Genomic DNA, 10,720 nt, shown 5'->3' with positions numbered 1-10,720 from the left:
TCATTTACGATTCAATCATATTGCATAGAAGTACGATTATTTCAAGTTGATATTCGATTTACATGCATATGTGTTGTGTGCGGGGTTCCCGATTTACCTTAACTTCAGGTTGAGGTATCAAATGTAGTTTTCTCCAGCGTCGGCAAGTCACGGCCCGGACCGAACACGTTGACACCGAAACCGACGGACCTCCGAATCCCGGTGAAGATTCTCGCGTCAAGAACGATGACGCACTCGGTCGAGGAAACCTTCGTGCTTGACCGGACAGTCGGTTCGTTACAGATGGCACTCTTTCACAACCGGACATCGCGACCAAGGAATACAGAACCCACTTTGGGCTGTTTCGTACAATTTGGACGATGGTACTGAATTGGTACGTGTCAAATGCAGAGATCTGTTACTAAAAGCAGGAACCTAGGTCATCTCGGCGACCATGGGGAATTGTTTTGTTGAAAATATGGAGTAATCCAGAAGATTTAGGACCGAGGAGGAGGACATTTTTGTATGGTTTCTTTCACTCTCGAAGAGGAAAGAAGTTTCCAAAGGTAAATTTAATAACTCCATTTGTTGTTACGACCATACCATACTGACTAAACAGTTGATACAGGATTATAACTGCTTTCTGCAGCAAACAGGCTAAAAATATGCTAGGAAAAAAACATCTTAAAAGTAATGCTGTACGCTCTTTGGTCCTTGAGTTCAAGCAAAAAAGCGAATGGCACCGCTAAAAAGATACAGATGCATTCCTAACGAGATACGGACAGAAATTTCTAAAGGGCACGGTAAACGAAGCGTAATCGCTGGTCTCTCGTGTATCGTCGATATTCAGGCCAAGCGTCATCTTTGCTTTGTTTATGTTTTGCAATTTTGTAAAAATGGCAACATTTCTTGAAGCTACTGCTATTATTTTGTTGTTTATTGTTAAAAATACAAAAACTGCGCTAAATAATCATATAAATTTGATAAATAATTACGATGAATGAACTATTGATTCGTTTGTTTACGTACTGACAAGATTACGCATGCGATTATAGGGTAGGTGAGCCAAAATTCTTTTTGACAGATGGACCAGCAGAATAACACGATTACGCTAGCGATTACGCTTCGTTTCCCGTCCCCTTAAGAAATACGTTCACATTTTCCTTCATCCGTTCCGAGCCGTTTGTAATTGGATAACATGGCATACAATGCTAATGCAATGGTTGCAAACGTTTCTCGTTTTATGGGGAAACCTTCAGGTTGCATAATTGCACTACTAACAACCATCCTAACAACCATACTAACTTATGCTTTATCTTTTCTTAATGATGTCACGATGGTGGAAAAAATAATCACATGCTGCAGTTATAATTGTGACAGCATGTCTACTTGGGTGTAGTGCAACGGTGTAGAATGGTTACGTTTTCAGTTCTCCGTAAATAATGATTTGAAACCTTAAATTGCCGCCAAAGGCAACAAACTTAACATTTTTACGATCGGCTTTCATCGGAACTACGCAGCTTTATTCAAGAGATGACGAAGAAACAGTTCGTAGACTGCTTCTGGATATTGAATATTAATATTAATTAATTTATATGCGGTATTTGGGCAAACATTCAAAACTAAAACTGGAGTAAGGTATTGCATTAAATTCATCAGAATTTTCCGGGCCCAATGTTTTTTTCTCACCAATTATGTCAAATTCTTGAAGTGTCCTCCATCGTGTTTCGGTCACTCAGCACAAAGTCATTCCAATGTTTTCACTGCTGCTTCTGGGCTCGACTCATTTTGTATTGTTGTTGACAGCTTTTAGTATTTTTTCAACAAAGACTTGGTTAAATCTGTTCTTGATTGATATTTACATACCGCTAACAGTTCACTAACAAACTGAGTCAAAAGCAACAAATTCAATAGCCACAGGGCAAGAAAAATATAATACCTTTTGGTAAGTAAGATAAAACATAAAATCTTACACGGAGTAAATATACACATTCGATGTTTTACCATGTTGAACGCTGGTGCTAACTGAGAGCTAAGTGTGCACTGAGATCGATATAGAAATTGCGAAAATGTAAAGGCTCAGTCAACTGAGATCTAAATAGAAATTGCCAAAATTTTAAATCAAACCGAATGCATCTAGTAGACTATTAAATGCAATTTGCTGCCCTCGAAACAGGCTATAAATCAATCGCAGCATACATATGTTGTTATTTGAGCATTTGTAACGATTGAGTACGGATGCTCAAAATTTGCGATATGGGTATTATGGATTTCTTTTGTTGTTTCAGGGTCAAGCTCGAGCCGAATGAGGATGAATTAGTGATTTGCAGCTTCATAGAAGAAAATAAAGACTTGGATCCACTTAACAACCCCCGGATTAAGGAGGATGTGGCAGACGAGGATGCAGTAGATGAAAAAGTAGCAGACGAGGTTGAAGCAGACGAAGATGAAGCAGACGAGGAAGTAGCAAACGAGGTTGAAGCAGACGAGGAAGTAGCACACGAGGATGAAGTAGACGAAGAAAAGGCAGACGAGGAAGTGGCGAACGAGGAAGTAGCAGGGAAGGATGCAGCAGACAAGGATGAAGCATACGAGGAAGTAGTAGACGAGGAAGTAGCCGACGAGGATGAAGCAAACGAGGATGAAGGAAACGAAGAAGTAGCAGACGAGGATTACGGCGTCTGCTACCTGAGGCTGACAAAAAAAGAAGAAGTATTGGTGAGTAAGAGAAAAATAAAATCTTATGTGTAGTAAAACTATACATTAACATGTTTTTTCTCATTTCCAGGGCTGGAAACCTTCGCTAGGAGACATTGAAGAAGAAGAGGGGGAAATGTTTTCCGAAGATGAAGATGACCTGGAGGAAAAAAAGAATACCGAAATCGATGCCCCAAAGGAAAAAAATTCAAAGAAGGATGGATCAGTTTTCGGCAGGATTAATTATTTTATTTTCTTGTAGCTAGATGTAGTTAGATTGATTATTGTATTGTTTGATTATTTTGTAAAATGTATTAACTTTGTAATTTAACCATGTAAATGTAAACAATGTAAATGGAAATGTAAATGCGTTGATGAGTTTAAAAACATGCAAGATAAATAAACATTTAAATCGCTGAACAAAAGGTGTTTTGGTTACCCATAAACAATATCATTGTACTAAAGAAAGTGCGAAATAATTGGGAGTTTGGTTTAGTTTGTAACTTTTATTGCTTTCCCTCTAGATGGTTTGACGTGTTCGATCCTTTCCGATTTCTTTTAGAATATATTTTCAAAATGTTCATTGACTTTAGTTCATGTTCGTTAGACACGTTTTAATTTTGTTTTCTTTGCTCCCCAACGAGCAAAGGAACTGTGAAGATCCCGGTGAATGAGTGGATCAATGACCCAATCAATAAATTTCTATCAAGTAGTTATGCACCTACTATTAGAGAGACCTATTCATCCATGTTGTCAACATTAGCTAGGTGTTGTATATACCTTGGAAGCACCAGCAAGGAGTTTGCCGATCGGGTTGAACTATTTGAAACATCAAGGATATCGGTGGTCCTGCCGATGTTGATTACACTCCACTCCGCTACGGAGAACTAATGAAAATAAAATCTTTCAAAGTAATTTGAAACAGTAAAACTTATTAACAACAGACACATCACTGCACGGATGCAAGAGGTCCGTAAACACAAAGCCGGACCTAGCTGAATAAATTATCAAAGGTTCGTTGGGTTCCTACTTGCACCGTCACCCACGTCAATTTCAAAGGAGTGCAGTCGGATGTATCGCAAGAAAAGGACAATTCGAAAAGTACTTGGCGGTATTTGGGCAAAAATTCAAAACTAAAACTGGAGTAAGGTATTGCATTAAATTCATCGGAATTTTTCGGGCTCAATTTTTTTTTTTTCACCAATTATGCCAAATTCTTGAAGTGTCCTCCATCGTGTTTCGGTCACTCAGCACAAAGTCATTCCAATGTTTTCACTGCTGCTTCTGGGCTCGACTCATTTTGTATTGTTGTTGACAGCTTTTAGTATTTTCTCAACGAAGTCTTCGTTAATTCTGTTCTTGATTAATATTTACGTACCGCCAACAGTTCACTAACAAACTGAGTCAAAAGCAACAAATTCAATAGCCACAGGGCAAGAAAACTGTAATAACTTTTGGTAAGTAAGATAAAATATAAAATCTTACACGGAGTAAATATACACATTCGATGTTTTACCATGTTGAACGCTGGTGCTAACTGAGAGCTCAGTGTGCACTGAGATCTATATAGAAATTGCGAAAATGTAAAGGCTCAGTCAACTGAGATCTAAATAGAAATTGCCAAAATTTTAAATCAAACCGAATGCATCTAGTAGACTATTAAATGCAATTTGCTGCCCTCGAAACAGGCTATAAATCAATCGCAGCATACATATGTTGTTATTTGAGCATTTGTAACGATTGAGTACGGATGCTCAAAATTTGCGATATGGGTATTATGGATTTCTTTTGTTGTTTCAGGGTCAAGCTCGAGCCGAATGAGGATGAATTAGTGATTTGCAGCTTCATAGAAGAAAATAAAGACTTGGATCCACTTAACAACACCCGGATTGAGGAGGATGTGGCAGACGAGGATGCAGCAGATGGAAAAGTAGCAGACGAGGTTGAAGCAGACGAGGATGAAGCAGACGAGGAAGTAGCAAACGAGGTTGAAGCAGACGAGGAAATAGCAGGCAAGGATGCAGCAGATCATGATGAAGCATACAAGGAAGTAGCAGACGAGGATGAATTAGACGAAGATAAAGCAGACGAGGAAGTAGCAGGGAAGGATGCAGCAGACGACGATGAAGCATACGAGGAAGTAGTAGACGAGGAAGTAGTCAACGAGGATGAAGCAAACGAGGATGAAGGAAACGAAGAAGTAGCAGACGAGGATTACGGCGTCTGCTACCTGAGGCTGACAAGAAAAGAAGAAGTATTGGTGAGTAAGAGAAAAATAAAATCTTATGTGTAGTAAAACTATACATTAACATGTTTTCTCTCATTTCCAGGGCTGGAAACCTTCGCTAGGAGACATTGAAGAAGAAGAGGGGGAAATGTTTTCCGAAGATGAAGATGACCTGGAGGAAAAAAAGAATACCGAAATCGACGCCCCAAAGGAAAAAAATTCAACGAAGGATGGATCAGTTTTTGGCAGGATTAATTATTTTATTTTCTTGTAGCTAGATGTAGTTCGATTGATTATTGTATTGTTCGATTATTTTGTAAAATGTAATAACTTTGTAATTTAACCATGTAAATGTAAACAATTTAAATGGAAATGTAAATGCGTAGATGAGTTTAAAAACATGCAAGTTAAATAAACATTTAAATCGCCGAACAAAAGGTGTTTTGGTTACCCATAAACAATATCATTGTACTAAAGAAAGTGCGAAATAATTGGGAGTTTGGTTTAGTTTGTAACTTTTATTGCTTTCCCTCTAGTTTGTTTGACTTGTTCGATCCTTTCCGATTTCTTTTAGAATATTTTTTCAAAATGTTCATTGACTTTAGTTCATGTACGTTAGACACGTTTTAATTTTGTTGTCTTGGTTCCCCAACGAGCAAAGGAACTGTGAAGTTCCCGGTGAATGAGTGGCTCAATGACCCAATCAATAAATTTCTATCAAGGAGTTATGCACCTACTATTAGAGAGACCTATTCATCCATGTTGTCAACATTAGCTGGGTGTTGTATATCGCGTAGAGAACGGAAAAATATTCGTTCTAATCGAGTTGTCAAAGGTCAGTCAAGTGAAAAAAGGCGGCCAAAAATTTTACTCAACTCCCCTTAAATATGTTCATTTTACCTGCCATTTTGAATATGAACGAAATGAACTCTTTTCGCAAATCCGGTCGTTCCCGTTTGTATGGGAAGAAATCCTCTAAGTTTTAAGCCGCGGTTTCTCAACGAATTCGTACATTTGAGGGTTCTGCTTTTAAAAAAGTGTGTTAATTGCTATTCTTGGGATCCAATTTGTAGTTTTCATGAATTTATTATCATCTCTTCTTCTTCTCTATCTCTTCTCTTCTCTATCTCTTCTCTATATCTTCTTCTTCTTCTCTATATCTATAAAAATGAATGTTTGTATGTTCGCTAAAACTCAAAATCGGCTGGACCAATCTTGATGACGTCTTCGTATGATTTGTTCCTTATTACTCAACAAAGGTTTAGGAAAAAAGAGAATTTGAAAATTCCCATGGAACAGTCGGAAAATTTGAAAATTCGGTAAAAACGGCTGTTTTTCCATATAAAAAAAATTTATTTATCTTCTCTAACGAAAACGGTAGGACTTATCCCAACGAAGTCTTCTGATGATTTGTTTCTTTTGGCCCAATAAAAACAATGAAAGTTAGAAAAATCCTTAGGAAAAGCCAGAAATCCAGAAAACTCGATAAATGTTTTTTCCCAAAAAAATGAAACTTATAAAAATGAGTGTTTGTTTGTTTTTAAAGCTAAAATTCAAAATCGGCTGAGCCATTCTTGACAATATCAGATTATTTGTTCGGTTTTATTCATGGCAAGTTTAAAGAAAAGACAACTTTAACGTTCCCTAACGAAAAGCCGGAAAATGGAAAGATTTGTAAAAATTGCAGATTTCCATACAATCAAATCAAATATACGATGTATAACTAAACTAAGAAACTGCTTGGCCAATCTTAACGAAGTTCTGGGATGACTTTTTTCCTTCTTACTCATACCGATTAAAATTGTGACAAATCCTGAGTGCGAATTCACAGATCATCGAATAATTTCATCTCGGTTAATCAACAAGCGTATCACGTATATTTGATTCTGATAGGAGTTGAATGTATTTTGTTGAGTGCTAGAAAAGAGCTTTGTTGCTAAATACATATGAATGTTGAGTATTTAAGTTCAGGGAAAACTATCAAACAATTTTGCAAGAACGTCGCCGGAAGAGATAGGCCGGTTTTTGACACCAAGAACTCTTGAGGCAGGAGTACAGCAAGCAAAAAAAACATAAGAAACAAGATTCCAACTTGCAGCAGCGATTCTATTCCGAGATTATTGCTTGATTCGCAGTTACTTCACATATAAATTAAATGCATCGGAGAAATGATTATGCAAAAGCAAGGGTGTCCGATACATGGACGTAGAGGTGTGTTTTAATTTTGCTTTAGCAAAAAAAAAATTTAAATAAAATAAATAAATTAATAAATAAATTTTTCAACAAATTTACACAATCCATCGAAAACGAATACCTTCGATTTGTTTGAGCCATTGCGGACAGCGTTGAGTATGATGTGCAACTTTACGAGAACACAATTACACTTGCTGAAACATGATAATCACTGGAATCTATGAATGAACAGCAATAACTATAGTGTCTATACTTAATATTAAGATTATTTCGATGAAGCCATAAAAAGTCCTGTTGATTGTGAGATACGTATAAAAATGACATCGCCGAAGATATTTCACATCACTTTTGAAAGGGAAATTTTGAATAAAAAAATCATTGATCTTCAATGAAGCATTGGTGTTGATTGAAAATGGGAGTTTGTTTACGAGTAGCATTCTATTGACTGAAATTCAAATGCCAGCACCGATCGTTGAATTTAAAATGTTCTGCTTGGTGAATAGTATCGTGGGCTTGCTACCCGCTATTTGCCAATTCGCTTAAACTAAAAATGATTTATCACAAATGTTTATGTGAATGCACCATAGTATCGAAACTAAGATTGGTTGAGTGCACGTACAATTTTTGCTGCTTAAAAAACTTATGCTAATGACTTCAGCTGGACCATTGCCTTCATATAAATTGATTAATCGTATTGAAAATGAAAAAGAAGCCGTGAATCGTTCACTGGAGTTTTAAAACATTCTTTGTCTGATATGCCGCGACTTGAAGATGGATCTGTTATTGTTATGAGTCGATATCTTCAGACAACAAATCAATGGGGCTTCCCTTGAACTGTAATGCTTTGTTTTTTTTTCAATATTAGTGTATTATTATTATTGGACGAGACGAAGTTCGTTGGGTCAGCTTGTATTGTGTAATAATTCAAATGATTACCAACAACTTCGTTTGAAAAGAAACAATCATCCACTTCATGAAATCCTCTCGGTCTGTGTTATGGGGTAGGATCCGACGCCTCCTGAAAGCTACATAGGCTCTCCTACCCAACTCCTATTCTGGTATGTCCAAGCCATACAGTCCGTGTACATGTAGCCCCGCTTATCCGAGCTTGGGTAAACGGGTCCAATCTCACCCCCTTGGGAGGATGGGGTGGCATGGCTAAGGCAGAAGGGGGGTGAGCAGTTCGGTTTGCCGGGCTGCTTGAACGCCTGGGGGGCAACCAGGCTCAACCAAAGCTGCAACTGGGTCGCAGGGCCAGTCACCCGCCCCCGGTAACATCGACTACGGAACTACGAATATATATATGGAACGGATTCGACGATAACGGACCTATGTAACGCCCCAGGACAACGATTAAAATGTGCTCATGGAATGTACGCACAATGTATAGAACCGGAGCTCCGCGGAGCCTTGAATCAATTGGACGATGAACTATCCAAGCTAAACATGGACCTCGTCGCACTACAAGAGATAAGCTGGCTAGGTAGTGGTGTGCAGAACAGGCGTGGCAGCAGCTACGACATCTAATAAAGCTGCCACGACCGCCACCACATGCTTGGCACGGGCTTTGCTGCAGGTCAACTCGCGAAGTCCGCAATCATTGATTTCAAGGCTATAAACGATAGGCTATGCTACCTGCGCATGCGAGGCAAATTTTATAACATAAGCCTCATTAACGTTCATGCCCCTACCGAAGACAAAGATGAAGAGGACAAGGACCTGTTTTACGGCCGCCTCGCGAAACTCTATGAAAGTTGCCCCAGGTATGACGTCAAAATAATCCTGGGGGACTGCAATGCAAAAGTCGGTAGGGAGTCGATGTACCGCCAGTACATCGAGCACAGTCAACGAAAACGGTAGTAGATTGGTCCAGTCTGGTCGTCGGAAGTACCAAGTTTGCGCGACGGGACATCCACAAAATCACGTGGGTGTCCCCGGATGGAGCCACTTCCAACCAGATTGACCACGTGTTGATAAATCACCGCCATCAATCGAGTCTGTTAAACGTCAGAATTTATAGAGGGGCCAACGTCGATTCTGATCATTACTTGGTTGGCTGAGTTATAAGATGCAGGATCGCCTGCCCATCGAGCCAATGTGGCTAGAAACAACACGCAAACACGATACAACACGGACTCTCTTAAGGAGAGTCGAGTCCAACTCTCCTACCACGGAGCCATAGATGAGACTACTGCAACAAGGAGAAACAGATACGAGCGGGAGATGGGATGCTCTAAAAACAACGATTGTAGGAGTGTAGACTTGAAAATGAACGTAAAAACTGCGCATACTGAACAATGCAGCAGAAGCAAAGAACACGGGCATGCGCAGAAGAATACCACCGGTTCGAGAAACGAGACGAGAAGAGAAACGAGTTTTCAAGCAAAAAAAGCAATTATGGGAGGACACTAAAATGCGAAAACTCGAGGAAACCACAGTGCGTTACAAACCCAGAAGACATTTTTGCCGAGCGATAGCAGGCCACCGAAGCACCTTTACTCCGAAGGTGACCTGCTGTCGCAGCAAGGATGGAGATCTGGTCAGCAACCAGCCAGAGGTCTTCTCACGGAGGGCTCAGTACTTCGATGAATCACTAAATGATCAGTTTAACGAGCAGCTGGAGGCTCCACCAGCAGATGAAATCATGCTTCAGCCACCTAGCATTGAAGAAAAACGAAAGGCTATCCGACGCCTCAAGACCAATAAGACGCCTGGCACGGACGGAATAACAGCCAAACTGATCAAAAATGGAGGCGCAAATTTAGAGAACAAAAAGGGAGATAAGTTTGACTGCACTACCCAAGGAGACACCACGCTTTTTCTCGCTGATATTCTCGGGGGTGATTCGTTGGCGAAGCCAACCCGAAAACACCAGCGAGATACAGTTCACTTTCGGTGATAGCCAGTGAAGTGAGAAAAAACTTGCTCACTACAGAAGAGAAAAACTCCAGAAGAGAACACAACATTTGTAAGAGCGAAAGGCTATATTTTTGGTTCACTATCGCCGAAAATATTTGGTTGGGTAACTACAGGGGTATTACGGTGTTGATTACGGTGTTGAAAAAAATGTTGACCCATACGCTGAAGAGATAGTAGGAAACTATCAGAGGGGATTCCGAAGAGGGAGATCAACCACTGATCAGATCTTCACCATGCGGCAAGTCTTGGAGAAGATGGCAGAGTACCAACAAAATACTTTCCATCTCTTCATTGACTTTAAAGCCGCATATGATAGCATAGCCAGGGTAAAACTGTATCAAACCATGAGCTCATTTGGAATCCCGGCTAAAATAATCAGACTTGTAAGAATGACCATGTTTAACGTCACTTGTCAGGTGAAGGTGGATGGAAAACTTTCAAGTTCCTTTGCTACCACCAAAAGACTTCGCCAAGGGGATGGGCTTGCCTGCATACTCTTCAATCTAGCGCTAGAGAGGGCCATCCGAGACTCAGAGGTGGAAACTTCGGGGACCATCTTCTATAAGTCAATCCAGATCCTGGCATACGCTGATGATATTGATATTATTGGTAGAAGACTCTCCTTTGTAGCAGAAGCATACCAAAGGATCGAGCAAGCGGCGAATAACCTCGGACTGCAGATAAACGAGGGAAAAACCAAGATGA

At 39.7% G+C, this 10,720-nt stretch overlaps 1 protein-coding gene across 1 annotated transcript; it reads left to right on the top strand.

The window, feature by feature from the left end:
• Positions 1–359: 359 nt before the first annotated feature.
• LOC131293615 (mitotic apparatus protein p62-like) lies at positions 360–5,035 on the top strand. The gene is made up of 5 exons (XM_058321693.1): positions 360–373; positions 2,268–2,697; positions 2,768–2,934; positions 4,477–4,940; positions 5,007–5,035. Exons 1-5 carry the CDS (start codon positions 360–362, stop codon positions 5,033–5,035), a joined length of 1,104 nt encoding a protein of 367 aa, XP_058177676.1.
• Positions 5,036–10,720: the final 5,685 nt, after the last annotated feature.

This window comes from Anopheles ziemanni, chromosome 2, assembly GCF_943734765.1.
Source record: "Anopheles ziemanni chromosome 2, idAnoZiCoDA_A2_x.2, whole genome shotgun sequence".
Lineage (NCBI taxonomy): Eukaryota > Metazoa > Arthropoda > Insecta > Diptera > Culicidae > Anopheles > Anopheles ziemanni.
Note: the sequence above shows the minus strand (reverse complement) of the source record. Positions and strands in the feature narration are given on the sequence as shown.